The 15,334-nt window shown below is 37.2% G+C and overlaps 1 protein-coding gene across 3 annotated transcripts in view; it reads right to left on the bottom strand.

The window, feature by feature from the left end:
• FOLH1B (folate hydrolase 1B) overlaps positions 1-13,284 on the bottom strand; it is a 73,728-nt gene extending 60,444 nt beyond the window's left edge. Inside the window, exons 1-3 of one of the 3 annotated variants that reach the window (XM_043579966.1) lie at positions 12,901-13,277; positions 10,322-10,430; positions 6,130-6,316 (exon numbers count right to left, since the gene is read on the bottom strand). In XM_043579966.1, the coding sequence (XP_043435901.1) occupies positions 6,130-6,316; positions 10,322-10,430; positions 12,901-13,018 (414 nt within the window). In that variant the 5' untranslated portion in view covers positions 13,019-13,277. Of the gene's footprint in view, positions 1-6,129; positions 6,317-10,321; positions 10,431-12,900 lie in introns of all 3 variants that reach the window. The other 2 variants (XM_043579965.1, XM_043579967.1) reach the window with 2 other exon arrangements.
• Positions 13,285-15,334: the final 2,050 nt, after the last annotated feature.

Below are 15,334 nucleotides of genomic sequence, written 5' to 3' on the forward strand. Positions count from 1 at the left end.
CTTGTAAAAGAAGAGAATAGAAAGAATGTGAAGGAGCTAAATTTGAATATATAATGACTAAGAATTTTCCAAACTAATAAAAACTATGAACTCTAGGATTCAGGCTGTCCAATGAATCCTGACCAAGCTAACTAAAAAATAATCTACATCCAGACCCATCATAGTTAAACTGTAATATTCAATATAATACTTAATGTTAAAAGTTGCAAAAGAGAGATTACACAAGATACCCAAACAGAATAAAAATTAGATTGGTAGCTGGTATCTCAATAACGTAATGCATAATGCATAAAACATCTTTCCTTTTGAAAATGAAATGAAAGACCCATTTTCTACCAAAAAGTAACTGTTTGGAGCCAACAGACATTCACTGAAAACAAAGAAAACTTCTAAAGGTATCATTCAACAAAACAAAGCCTCTAAAAGAAGCTCTTATATGATTCAAAGATTGGTAAGCAAGTTATCGCAAATATATGGAAAAAAATGAATAAATATGGACTGTATGTAATAATAAAAGCAAGTATTATTCAAGTTGAAAAGAATAAGGTTGAATTAGAATTCTGGGTATAAATTGATAGTGCATGACCAAAGTGAAAGTATTCTAAGATGTTTGTATTGTAGAAATATTGATTATGACATTGTTAAGTAGGGATCAGATGTTTTAGTTTCCAAACTACTAAAAAATAAAACTAATAAGATCAACCACCCAAGACACACACACAAAAAAGGGAAAAAGTTAGAAATCATCATGACCTAGGACATTCCAGAAAGTTACAGACTTTATCTTACATTTTTAGTATGTGCAAGTCTGTATAGTTTTAATCTAGTGGGAACCAGGGAGGTTTCTTTCTTTGTCTAATCCTTATGTTTGGAATGCTTCTCTTTGGTTATTTACTTATTTATTTTTAACAAAGCAGATGTACGGTGTGTGCTTGGGGCAGAAATGGAGCCATACTTTAAGGTTTTGCCGAGTCATTTTGATCTTAGTAAATGTTAAAGTATAGCTTCTCTGGGAGCCCAGAGACAGAGCTTACAAACATGAAGAGTTGAAAATTCCCTTTATTTTATCACAACCATAAGTTGAATTATATATTCACTTCTATTTCTTTAAATCACAAGCTTATATTGCCTGTGTTTCAGATTCAGGTGTTCTCTATTGACGTTGTGACAGCTCAGCTCTGTTTTTGTCCTTCTGTCCCACCTGCAAATGGTTTTGTACTATCACCATCTCCCAGTGTAGCTTAATTATTGTGACTATTCAGAGCAGAGCTGTGTGGTAAACTGTCAATTTTTGTTCTCCTGCACAACACACACAAGTTCCTCCTTCCACAGGCAACATATAAGACCAGTGTTCTATAGATTCTACCAGAAATGTTTTAAATATATAAACACATTATTTTATCTTTGTGTAGAGATAGCATATGATATAGACTGAACTATATACTGCCTTTTTTTTATGTCACAAAAGGTTAATATAGATTTGTGGACCAAAATTATTTTGGTTATATTCAGAAAACATAATTTGAGGCTATATTAGTGAATTTTGGAAAGAGAACAATGCTCTCTGGTATATAATCTCCTTTTGATAAAGTCACCAAAAAAAGTTGTTTCCTTGACTTTAAAAAATGTCTCCCACTCAGGGGCGCCTGGGTGGCTCAGTTGGTTAAGCATCTGAGTCCAGCTCAGGTCATGATCTCACGGTCTGGTCTGTGAGTTCGAGCCCTGAATCTGGCTCTGTGCCGACAGCTCAAACCCTGGAGCCTGCTTCAGATTCTGTGTCTCCCTCTCTCTCTGCCCCTCCCCTGATCATGCTCTGTCTCTCTCTGTCTCAAAAATAAATTAAAAAACAATTTTTTAAGTGTCTCCTACTTGTTAGAATAACTCATAAACGTGGTCTAAAATTCACTTATTTGGTGATGCTGTAAAACTGGAGATTATCATAAAGGCAAATTGAATGAAAACAACTTGAATACTCCACTGGCTGAAAGACTTGCTGATGTAATGACTGTGTTTCTATATGAATTTGTACTGTACTTTATACTACGGTTTCTTTTGTGATCTTGCCCAATGATTCAGATGAGTTTGTACCTTATGTGGCTCATGGAAAAATTATGGGCTATATGGAGAATGCGGGGATTTTCGGAGGGTAGTGGTTGATTTGGCTTCATTTTAGATTGCCTCAGGAGAGGCAGATATTTGGTGCTCTAGTTAGTATAACGCAGGTCACTGTGTTAGTCAACACAGGTTCACTCCTGGTCTCCCATTACCCTTTGTTCCACTGCACTGGCCAGGACCTTAATTAAGTACAATGTTGAAAAGTGGTGACAGATATGCTTAACTTGAAGGGGATGTTTTCAGTGTCTCACCATCAATTTTGGTAGTTACAGTGACCTTTATCAGGTAATGTCAACTAACTTCTTTTCCAAGTTTACTAAGAGTTTTTGTCATGAATATATGTTTCATTGTGTTAAATATTTAGGGGGGGATGTCTTTTGAGATAAGTATATAAGTTTTTCTTTTTCATAATGATAATTATGTTATCTATCTATATATATTTATTACACATTTGGCTAGTATTTTTGCAATGTCTTTGTTGGGTTATAATTTCTAGATTATACTTGCCTTAAAAATGAGTTGAATTTTTAATATTCTCTGAAATAAGTTGTGTTGTACTGTATTTAAATGATCTTTACAAAAATGATCTTTCACTTTAATCTTTCACACTTAAAGGAAAACCAGTTGGTCTTGATGCTTTGAGTTGTGGGAATTTTTGAATTACGGATTTAATTTCTTTAATGTTCTAAAACTCTTTGGATTTTTAAAAGTGCATTCTTATGTCAATTTTCATGTTTTTTTCCATTTTGCATTTCATCTCAGCTATGAATTGTTGGCATACTTCTTCCTAGTATTTTTTTATCTTTTTGAATTTTGGCAACATCTAGAGATATGCCTCTCTTTTTTACTCCTTATACTATTTATTTATGCATTCCTTGTATTTTTTTTTCCTTATTGATCTTTGTCCTTTGGGGAACATAAGGGGTCAATCAGGTGGATTACCTCATTAGTGCTGACCAGGTAATTCCAAATTGACTAGTTAAAGGCTACATTCCTGGGAGAGGCTGAAACTGTACTAGGTTAGGTATTAAATCTTGGTTTGCTGAAGTGGGGCTTAGTACAATTAACTCCATTTTGGGCCTGTTGTATCTTTTTCTTTAACAGACAAAAATGAATTGAAACACTTATGTAGTAACCCTCTCTATCTCTTAATAAGGTTTTTGACTTTGCCCTAAAATTGACTACAAGATAGACAAGTTTTTAAGTCAGTATTTGCTTGGTATTTCTTTTTGTTTTGTTACTTTCAAACTTGCTGTGATGTTACATTCAAGTCACTCCTTATAAAATAGTACACAGCTGATTTTATTTAGTCTGACATGCTATGTTTTTAACCAGTTTTTTTCCTTTAAGTTTTTTTTCTAATTACTTATATACAGCATTTAAAGCCCATCTACCTTCTTATTATATGATTAATACTCTTCTTTTTTTCCCCTAATGCTGCTTTTGCTTTTGGCAAGATTGTGTATCCTGCACAGCTGTCTTAACTTGGGCTCAAATAAAACTCTTTTCCTTTTCCTTTAAAAGTTTTTAAAAGGTTTGTTTATTTTGTGTCAACGGTTGAATAGCAACTGCTTCAGGAAAGGGACACAGGGAGGAAGCAAGGCACTTGGAGAAGTCTGTGACTCTTTGTTCAGGTGTACTTGGATGAAAATAAAAAGGAAGATGAACCAATGATACAGCTTTTAAAAAATTAGGAAGCTTTAGGCAGTGTGATATTGTGATTTACAATAAATATATATTTGATCCTCTTTCCTTTTCTGGCACTGAGCTCCTAAAACCTCCTACAAGGAATTTCCTGATGAGAGCAACAAAGGGTCTATTGTTAGGCTAACGAGGTAACTTTTGACCCCACCTAAGGATGGGGTCAGGTGGGTCAGGAGAACCAACTTTGTGATTAGAGCCTTGGGACTTTCCGTCCCATTGCCCACTTCCCACCAGGGAAGGGAGAGGACCTGGAAGTTGGATCAACCACCAATAGCCAAGATTTAATCATCACACTCAAAGGACAGGGTTCAGAGAGCTTCTGGGTTGGTGAACACATGGGAGTGTGGGGAGACTGGCACTCCTAGAGAAGGCATGAAAGCTCTGTGCTCTTTCCCACATACTGTGCTCTATGCATCTCTTCATCTGGCTATTGCTTCATGTCATTTACTGTCCTTTGTACTAACTTAGCAATCTAAAATGTAAAATGTTTTTATAAATGTTGATTCACTCTAGCAAATTAATCAGACCTGAGGAGGGGATCATGGGAACCTCTGATTTCTCCCAATCTGTCAGAAGTACAGGTAACAACCTGCTTACACTTGGCACCCTGAGTTGGAGGGAGCCTTTGGAACTTCCAGTCTATAGCCAGTAGGTAGGTCAGAAACACAAGTAACAACCCAAGCTTTCAAGTGGCATCCTGAATGAGTGTGGAAGGGGACACTTTTAGAAGACTGACTTCTTACCTATGGAATCTGACACAATCCCCAGGTAAACAGTGTCAGAACTGAATAGAATTCTAGAACAACCCAACTGGTGTCTGAGAATTGCTTATTGAATGCGTGGGGAAAACACTCGCCATCTCAGTAGAAATTGGTCTAGGACCCAAATGAGAGAGCTGACACCATTCAAGAAAATCTCCGAAATGAAATTTCTGCATGATACCTTTATGTTATGTGACAGGCTTGAAGAATTTAATAAATGCTTATAATAGCAAAAACAAATAATGAAATGGAATAATAAAAGCAAAGAAGGAAAAAAGAACTGCAAGTTTGCTATTTTCCTCATTGTATATAGATAATCCCAAATTTGACAGATCAAGACAAAGGTTTAAGTATATGTATATATTTTTTAACATAATATTTTATTTTATCATTAAGGAATTTCCCTAAACACACTTTTATAGACTGCATAGTACTTGATTATATATAGATAGATATGACACCTTATTTAACAAATGTTATGGGACCATATGCTGTACACTGATATTCTACACACCTTTTTCAAAAATACTTTTTAAATTTTGAGATTAATATTTTAAAAAGATAAACTATTAACTAGTATAATTTTAAAAAGTAGCTAATATGGAAAATTTTGAATCATGTTAGGAAATTTAGCATGGGATTATATGACTGGCTACAAAACTAACAGCATATTAGCCATTAAAAGATTGATTCATTAGTTGATAGAAAGTGATTGACATATTATGAAATTTTTTTAAATCTATACATATTTAAATCACATGACATTTTCAGTTCACTGATCAAGCTGGACATATTTAGAAGGCCCCGCTAAGAAAAGGGCTGAAGGAAACTATCTAGATTAAAAGAGGTTATTTTAGTTAAGATATTGTAGCTTTAAAACTAAGGTATGCTAAATAGGATTAAAGGTATGAGTTTTATTTTATAAGCCTTCATATTGAATATATATCACGATGAGATATACCTCAGTTACTTGTATTATCTCTTCTTTCTCAAGTATGTACCCTAACTTGCAAACAAGATTGTATATTCTTTAGATATCCTTCTACAGACTTGCCATCCAAACTCTTCTCCTTCAAATGCCACATCCAAGTTCTGGGCACAGAGCTGAACACATGATCCTAGTAGACATATCATTAAATACCAGTAAAAACCTAATGACTCAAACTGTACACCAGGTGTCCTGAGTTTCCTGATAGCCCCAAACTTATGCAGTTTCTTTTATAGTCTGAACCTATCAAAAATGTGTTTATTTTATTGCTTGGAAGTACTAATATATTACTATATATTAGTATGCAATACTAAAAAAACAGGAAATACAACTGTCATCAAGCATTAATTTCTCATAATTTTTCAAACATCACATTAAATTCAAACATCATAGGAAAATAGCTGATACTGGTAATGAGATATGAAAAACATTCACAAGTTTCAATAATATTAATTTCTATCAATAATTAGAGATGGTATAGGACCATTCTTTCATAAAAGGTACTTGAAAAAAATAGAGATGAGGGTAGTTTCTTATCTCTCCCTTTTTTTTTTTTTTTACCTCATTTCCGTCTTCATCAATTATTGAGATGTAGTTGGGATGAGTCTTATTTGGATAGGACAACAGGACATCATAATGGGCTAACTCAACAGAATCCAGGCCAAATTCTTTCCACTGGGATTGAATTTGCTTTGCAAGCTGAAAGTTTTGTTCTGTTCCTGCTAAATGTGGCATCCGTGTAAAATTACTGGTGAACAAAAATTGAAAGTCGTTAGAAATTAATGTTTAGTCAGCCAGCATCCCAAATGAACAACCAAGTAAGGCAGATTTACATCTAAAAATTGCTTTGAAATGTGATACGTTAAAAAAAAAACAAAGCAGCACTATTATTGCATCAAATAGATCCTCAAAGTGTATTTTGAAGGTTTCATTCTGTAATTTATACTCATTCAAGGAAAAACTGGAGAGACTGATCTTTGTAGAGAATTGTTATGTGCGATCCTTTGGACGTGTCCCCATAGTAAATGACGAAAGTATCGTATCTTTCCTTAAGACTCATGCATCTTATAACTTTTATGGAATTATTTATTTCACTGTGTAAAATAGATTTGGGAGGTAAAAATTATTTTCCTACAAAATACCAAGCTGTGATGTGCCAAGAATGATTGATAATCACATTTATTTTTAAAGACTGAAAGTTAGAGCCAAGTGAGAAACCTTTTGATTAGCAATCTGTATAAAGTATCTTCATTAAGGAATAATCTAAAAATATTTACACCAGTTCAGACTGAATCTCTTGTACTCCATTCATCATGCATAGTAATACACTTAAAAATCAATGATGATAATTAGCCTGACCAGGAATATCTTTAATTAATAAACTATGCAGCCAAAATTTTAGCCACCAAAAATACTGTCATGAGTTTATTAATCTCTCATTTAATATATCTATAGAGTGGTGCTTTTTGTTTAAATTTTTCTTTTGTGGAAATGTGTTGTTTCTCTGAAAATTCAGCTCATTTGTATTTTCATCTTAAACCACTTAAAGGAAAAAAAATCCATATGACAATGCATCACGTATCATAAAAAGATATTTATTTCTAGATCATGAACTTCTTGAGCTTCATGAACTTCTGGTTCTGAATATGTAGGTTTTCCTAAAATTAGCACATGTCCATCCGTATAGTGAGTTTAAAAAAAAAAACTAATAAATAGGCAACATGGCTATGATACTTAATTTTACTTAATACAAATACTTAATTTTACTGTGTATCTGAATTTTTGACTGAAAAATCAACTGCCAAGAATAACTTCCAATTTTTTTTTTAAATGGAGTTTTTGTTAATTTTTATAACTCCATTAAAATAATTTAAGTTATGTTTACAAAGATGGTATTAAAATCCTCATTCAAAAAATGTTTAAGGGCTTAACACCCTAGGGGCCAAAGGTGGGCTGCCCCAAGATGGGCCATTTTGGCATGAAGATTATTCTGAGCTGAAGGCAATCAAGACCCTACAGGCTCAAAAGAAAGTTTTGTCCCTCCCTTAACAACACAGGAGAATCGAAACTGGTGGTCTTTCCCCGAATAAGGGTTACTAGCAGAGATAAATTTGATCTGAGTGATCCCTCTGTATAGGCAGGGCACACATCTATTACCAAACATCTGTTTTTCTCATTGCCCTGTGAAGCACATTTCTTTCACCTGAAGTCTCAGACCCCTGCCCACTTCTTAGTTCAGGGTGACATGTATACTCATTTTGTCCTGCTTTGGAATTTCCATGTCTGTGTGGAATCCCTGTGCGTATGCTATTAAATTTGATTTCCTCCTGTTAATCTGTTTGTGTCAATTTGATTCTTAGTCCTGGTAGAGGACCTTGAAGGGCACAGGTCATTCTTGCTCCCATACAACCTCTTACACAAAGTTTCTAATGCATATTTACAAAATGTAGTAACAGAAATACAGAATCTTAACAGGCAGCTGAGGTGTCTCTATATCCCTTCAACGTATACCTGCAGAGAAAAGAGAAAAAGAGCCAGCATGGTGCTATTTTTTTCTACATTACACAGATGGTAAACTGTAACATAAGTAAAATGGATGCAGATTATGCATATTTTCTGAAGTCACAGTGATAACTCTGTCCCTGCATCTAAGAAATGGGGTGTCTGGCTGGCTCCATCAGTAGAGCATGTGACTCTTAATATCGGCATCGTGAGTTCGAGCCCCATGTTGAGGGTAGAGTTTACACACAAAAAAATGTTTTTTAAAAAGAAAAAAGAACAGTTGCCAATGGGGAGTCTTGAACCTGCTCTCCCCACCACCAAGAAAGAGGGAGGGAGGGAGGGAGGGAGGGAGGGAGGGAGGGAGGAGGATGGATTATTATCAGACCTGGCTATTATGAGTGAAATTCCTTGGAACGGTTTTGTCATTACCAACTAGGATACTACACTGTGCTACAAGCAGGGCTAGAACCCACTCATTTGGAGCAAAGCAGGTCCTAATGAAGAGTGGGAAAAAATCCATTTCCAATGATAAATAAATTAACTGGCATAAAACCCTACAAGGAGTATATTTGAGGTTTTGCCACTAAATTGTGTAATCCTGGCCAAATCTTCATTTTCTCATCTGTATATGGGGAGAATATTGTTCCCTCACTACTTCCCAAAGATCTGTGGCTCAGTTAGGTAACTGATATTAAACTTCAGCTCTTAATTTTTATTATGTTAATCAATTAAGAGGTGTGTTGCAAGTAAGTTGTTGATCCAACTAAAATACAGGTTTTAATCTCTTTCTTTTGTGCTAATGGTGAAACTCCTTGAGTTCCAAACAGAGGAGCTTGGTCAGGGTCAAGGAGGAATAATCAAGAAACTGCTTCCATTTTATTCAGGGTCCAGAGAGAGAAATTAAAGCATTCATTTTTCTTCTTTGCTGGTCAGTCTATGTCACAGGTAGGAAACGAAGAAGGAAGCAGCAGCGACAGCAGCTCTGTCTAGGAAGGAGATTGTATTTTGCCGGACCTCCACTTTTATTTTATCTATTATACATAATTATAGTGAAGTAAGTCCAAGAGTCAGAGGAGGAATTTCCACAAAATTTAAGCTTCAGGGTCTCTCACTTGAAATGGCCCTTCCAAACACCTGGAAGGTGCCCTAGCGAATGTTTATTTATGGCTTTAATTCTATTGTAATTAAAACAGACATATGTATGTAGGATCATGTGTGCACACTTATGCTTATTATACGTGTGCACATAAATATATGTGTATATATACATAACTTCCCTTTATATAAAATCGTAACTTTTATCCACTAAGGAATCCTTCAATCACTAATAGGGACTTCAAGTATTCTGCTTTGAAAAACCTAAGTGTTCTAATCAATTACATACAATCATCCTACACAAGTGTTTTATTTTTAGTTGCTTTGCAAATACTCTTTAAGTTTACTCATTTACATCTTTTGCTTTACACTAAAGATAGCTATTTCAGGAACTAGGGAGCTAGTTTGCAAACCCTGTCACATATATGCTCTTTAATCATCCTTGTCACAACAATATCATGGTCCCCACTTTATAGAGGTGGAAATGCGAGCTCAGGAAAGTTAAGTATTCACCCCTAGTGATTTTACTGTCAATAGGCAAAGATGGAATTTAAACTCAAGTATATCCAAGTCCAAAATCCAGATTTATTCTTTTGACTAGAACATAATGTCTTTTAAAACGGCAGTCAGCAAACTATGTTCCCCTGACCAGATCCAGTTAACTTGTTTCCGTACACTCCACAAGCTAAAAATGGTTATTATATTTTAAATAGGTAGTGTATGTGTATGTATATATATACATATATGTGTATATATATGTGTGTGTGTGTGTGTGTGTTATATATATATATATAGTGACCTATAAATTATATGACATTCAAATTATAGTGCCCATAAATAAAGTTTTATTGAAGCTGCCATTCTTATTTATGTATTTTCAATGGCTGCTTCTTGCTACAATAGCAGAGCAGAGTAGTTGTGACAGGGGCTGGTCCTTCACAGACAAGTTTGCTGGGTCCTCCTCAAAAATGGCTCTTGTGATACAGTTTATCTTAAAGTATAATCCTCTCTAAATGAAATATGATACAAGATTTTCAACAAATAAAACTTCTTTTAAAAACTCAGCTCCTATATATGAAATATTGGATCAATATTTCCAAACAGAATAACAATTTTCCAACAAATTATCCATATAAACTCTCAAGTATATGCTTACTATAAGAACCTCTTGATGTTCTCAGCTTTCAATTCATCCAAAAATGCCTTCTTCACATTAGGCTGTGGAACAATCTTAGTAGGTTCACTGGAGGATTTTATAAACCACCCTGTAAAATATATGCAAATATAGGAATGAGACATGAGCTCATTGACAGGACCTACTTTTCCTCATTACTGTATCTATCATGTAAAACACAAATTATCAATGACGTCCAGTCTTCTGGAGTGTAATTTCTCTTGCCCACTTCCACTGGAAAATAATCATGCAAACACTTTGAAAATACAGATCAGTCACAACATATTTTTTAATACAATTTCAATGACGAGTATTGCTGTTATTCTTTAAAGAATGTTTTATAAGAAAAAGACTACTAAAATAAGTTTCAACTAAGGGGGATAAAGAAAATCTCTTAAAGGTTAAGGAAAAAAGGAGATCCACCTACTTTCTTCTGAAACCTTCTATTTCCAGTGACTGCCCCTGTGCTGAGAATAAGCACTTAGTAAATGTTTATAATGAATTAATTATGAATCTATTTCAAGTACATAAATTATTTTAGTGAAGGAAACTCAGACTTGTCATTTGTTCTGTTTCCCAAACTCAAACAAAATGTATTGAGAGTCTGTGTTTCCAGTTGAAGCAGGCTGGAGACGTTGGACTTTAGAAAGCTACAAGGAAACTACAGTTTAGTTTTCCCAATGGCTTTGCAAGATGCCCACTGCTGAGGGAAATGGGGTATCTTTACAGAGTTTATTTGGAAAAATGATATGATCTTGTCATAAAATGGTTACCAAAATCACCCACCCAGCTTTCTTGGAACTTTCCAGTTACAAATCATATACATACATACACACACCCATATATACATACTGAAATAAATGGTTGGCAGCAAATGGAAATTTAATTCCACCGGTACATAAAACAAAAGGACTTGGGTTAGAGTGTGGAATCAGGGAAGTATTCATTGGGGATGAAATGCTTGAATTGAGAGCTGAAAAAAATGAACAAAATGAAAAGGTGGGAGGCCTGTGGGAGAGTGGAGAGCAGAGAATCTTAGGGAAAAAATTAACAAGTCCTAATAAAGAACCTATTCAGGGGACGCCTGGGTGGCTCAGTCGGTTATGTGTCCAACTGTGGCTCAGGTCATGTTCTCACAGTTCCTGAGTTTGAGCCCTGCATGGGGATCTGTGTTGACAGCTCAGAGCCCTGAGCCTGCCTCAGATTGTGTCTGCCTCACTCTCTGCCCCTTCCCCACTCTCTCTCTCTCTCTCTCTCTCTCTCTCTCTCTCTCTGTCTCTCAAAAATGAATAAACGTTAAAAAAAAAAAAAAAGAAAGAAAAAGAACCTATTTGGTGTTAGCCACTGAGCAGTGTACACGGAAGGGGCTGTGGGCAACAGTAGGAAGAATAAGATTGCCACCATGAAATGCAGTTTTTAATCCCTGTGCCAGCCTTACCAACTCTATTTCCCAACTCTATTTTACAGCTGAGACCATTGAAACTCAACTTGAACTGTGTCCTAATTACTGAGCGCCTATCTCATGCAACCCCCACAACAACCCTGGGGGTGGGGGTGGTTACTAACATCCATACGTTAGTTATAAGCAGAGTGAAGCTCAGAAGTCTTAGTCACCCCAGAAGTCACACAGCAAGCCAAAAAGAGTGCTGGATTGAGTCAAGGTTGCTGGTCTATGCCTGGTCTTCTTAATCCCAGAAGAAGAATTCAGAGCAGGGGTGAACGACATTAGGCTAGACCTGTACACCAACGTCCAATGAGAAGCATCTCCTCACCAAGAAGGCACTAGGAAAAGTGCCAACGCCCCAATACTGGGCTAGAGGGTTCTGGTGCTACTTCATTTGCTATTCCGAATAAATTCCAGAAATTCTCCTCATCATAAAGATTGGAAAACGGAGGCGAAGAGAGACATGGTGAACTGTTCAAAGCCACGAAGAAGTAACAGAGTCCAAATGAAAATGTTAAGAGTCTGAGCTGGTCTGTGCTGCCCCTAGTTTTTATGGAAGTTGGGCTAAGTCTGCGAATAGGTACACAGAGAACGCCCCAGAACACCTACAGGCAAAGATCTGTTCAGAGCGCTAGCAGTAACAGCCAGTTCCCACGTGTTCCCCTAATTACGTAACTCGCAAGGACGACGGTATGAGGACAGAAAAGAGTCCCGTGCAGCAATGCCCGGACGTTTACTTACACATGAAGCAGCCCGGGCAACACTAGAGTCCCTGCCTGCAAAGCTCCCTGGACGACGTGGTTCAACTGCCGACGCTGACCTGCGGGAGTACGTCCTAAGACTTACCAATTGCTCACAGGGCTCGAGCGGGTGGGACCTGCTGAAGTCCAGTTTCATGGGCTCTGCGCTCCACTCCTTACCCGGGGTGACTGTCCAGAATCCAGCCCAGCGCCCCCCCCCCCGCCCAGCTGACTCGCGGGGGCCGGTCCCCACTTTCCGCCCCCCGGAGGGGAACGCGCCACAGGACAGGACCGCGCTCGGCGGGCGGCCCGCGAGTCCCGGGAACCGCGGGGCTGCGCAGTAGGCTCCGGCGCGCGCGAGTCCAGCCCGCCCGTACCGAAGAGGAAGCCGACGATCAAGAGGCCGGCGGCCAGCGCCAGCGCCCCGACGCACAGCCAGCGCGGGCGGCGCCAAGCCGCAAAGCTCGAGTCGGCTTCGTGAAGGGGATTCCACATCTCGGCGCGGGCGGCGGGGCCTCCCCAGACCTGCGCCTCTGCTGTGGTCCCGCTGCAGCCTTGCGGCGGGACGGAGGACTCCTTGGGCCAGGGAACGCCTCCGGGCTACTGCAGGCTGGCTCCGCTAGCGGTCCGGGGCTCCGGTTTCCCCGCCCCAAAGCAGCGCTAGCTCACTCCGAGCCAATCAGCTCCCTGAGTTTTTGCAAAGTGCCAACACCCGCAGTCCAGCCACGTGAAGCTGAACAGTTACGACTTGTGAACTTTTCTGTATGCCTATATACAGTAATTAAAACCTTCCTTAAAAAGATAAAGGCAGAGCAGCATCGCATTTTGTATTTCTTAAAGTATCTTGTGTGTATGCATAGAAAAATGTGAGGGTAGGGTTTGGACCGAAATGTTTACAGTATTTACCTCTGGAGGGTGGTAACAGTGAGGGAAGGGAGAGAAGAGGGTAAAAGATGTACCTGAGTTTCTTATTTCCTATACTTCTATGTACATTTCTTTAAATACTAAGCAAGTTTTATTTAGTAATAAAAATTAACAGGAAAAAAACCCCTGCATTTTACTTAAATATTACAAATGTGGTTTTTCTTAAAGTATAAGAAGCTGTTTTCTTCTATGGGAAAGGTATTCTGCTCTTTTTCGTTTTGTTTCGTAAGAATTTATGTATAATGCTGTATGCCTATATTTTTTAAATTTATTTGTTTTACTCAGGAATGAAGATTTTCATATCAATACATAGATTATATCCTTTACTGTTTTTAGTAACTTTATAATATTTTAAAGAATAGGTGTGAAAATGCAATTTTTATTCTAAGCATACCAAAGATTTCTATGTGTGTCTGATTCACATAAGAATTAAATATATTGAGGGGCGCCTGGGTGGCTCAATTGGTTAAGTGTCAAACTCTTGATTTCAGCTCAGGTCATGGTCTCATAGGTTGTGAGATCAAGCCTGGCCTGGGGCTCTGTGCTGACAGTGCAGAGCCTGCTTGGGATTCTCTCTCACACGTGCGCTCTCATGCTCTCTCTAAAAATAAATTAAAAAATTTTAAAGAAGAATTAAATACTTTGCATTCAAGCTGAAATTTGTTCTGGAAAATAGCACCACAACTTTTGTCATGAATAACCTTTTAAGAAGAAGGACTGGCCCTTAAAGAACTTGAATAAGGAGAAAGCTGCTTCTGGACACATGAAGCAGAAAGGGCTTTTTTATTCCATTCATAGCAGAATAACCAGAGAATGTCAGTGATTTCTATGTGAGAAGAATCAAGGTAATTGTGATTTTTATGGAGTAAAGTGAAAACTTATTGCGAATTGTTTGGAATATAAAGGTAAGAATGAAGCTGATTGGGAAAAATTTTGGCAAAGGTGGCAGTTTTGAAGGTCTATAATGGAAATTCTGAGAGAAATATTAAGACCTAAACTGAAGGGAATTGAGTTAGCGTGTGTCTAAAGAAAGGTCTTCAAAGTTCTTGACAGAATATATGGGAGAGGAAACCGAAAATCCAATTAAAATGCCGTATTATTGAGAGAGAGGAGGAATATGGAATGGAGAGATACTACACTGTTTATATCAAACTAGAAACTAAAAGCTAAAATCTTTGTTTTGTTTTAAATCATTGGAACTCTTGTGCACTGTTGGTGGGAATGCAAAATGGTGCAGCCACTATGGAAAATAGTATGGAGGTTCTTCAAAAATTTTTAAAAAACTACCATATAATCCAGCAAAATTGAAAGCAGTGTATCAAGGAGATATTAGCACTGCAATGTTCATAGCCAGGATGTGGAAACAACCTAAATGTCCACCAATCAATGAAGGGGTTAAAAAAAATGTGGTATATACATACAGTGGGATATATTCAGCCTTGAAAAAGAAGGAAATACTGCAATATGTGACAACATTAATGAACATTGTACTAAGTGAAATAGCCAGTCACAGAAGGGAAAATGCTGCATGTTTCCACTTATATCATGTCTAAAATAGTCAAACTCAAAGAAGCAAAGAATAGAACAGTGGTTGCCAAGGAGTTGCTAATCAAGGGCTATAAAATTTCAGTTATGCAAGATGAAAAAGTTCTGGAGATATGGTGCACAAAATTGTACCTATAGATAATATTGTGCAGTATCGATGACACTACTGTTTTGCACACTTAAAAATCTGTTAAAAGGGGACCAAGATATGGAAGCCACCCAAATGTCCATCGACTAATGAATGGATAAAGAAGAGGTGGAATACATATAGAATGGGGTACTATTCAGCCATAAAAAAGAATGAAATCTTGCCATTTGCAACAACATGGATAGATCTACAGG

The sequence above is a fragment of the Prionailurus bengalensis genome, chromosome D1, assembly GCF_016509475.1.
Source record: "Prionailurus bengalensis isolate Pbe53 chromosome D1, Fcat_Pben_1.1_paternal_pri, whole genome shotgun sequence".
Classification (NCBI taxonomy): Eukaryota; Metazoa; Chordata; class Mammalia; order Carnivora; family Felidae; genus Prionailurus; species Prionailurus bengalensis.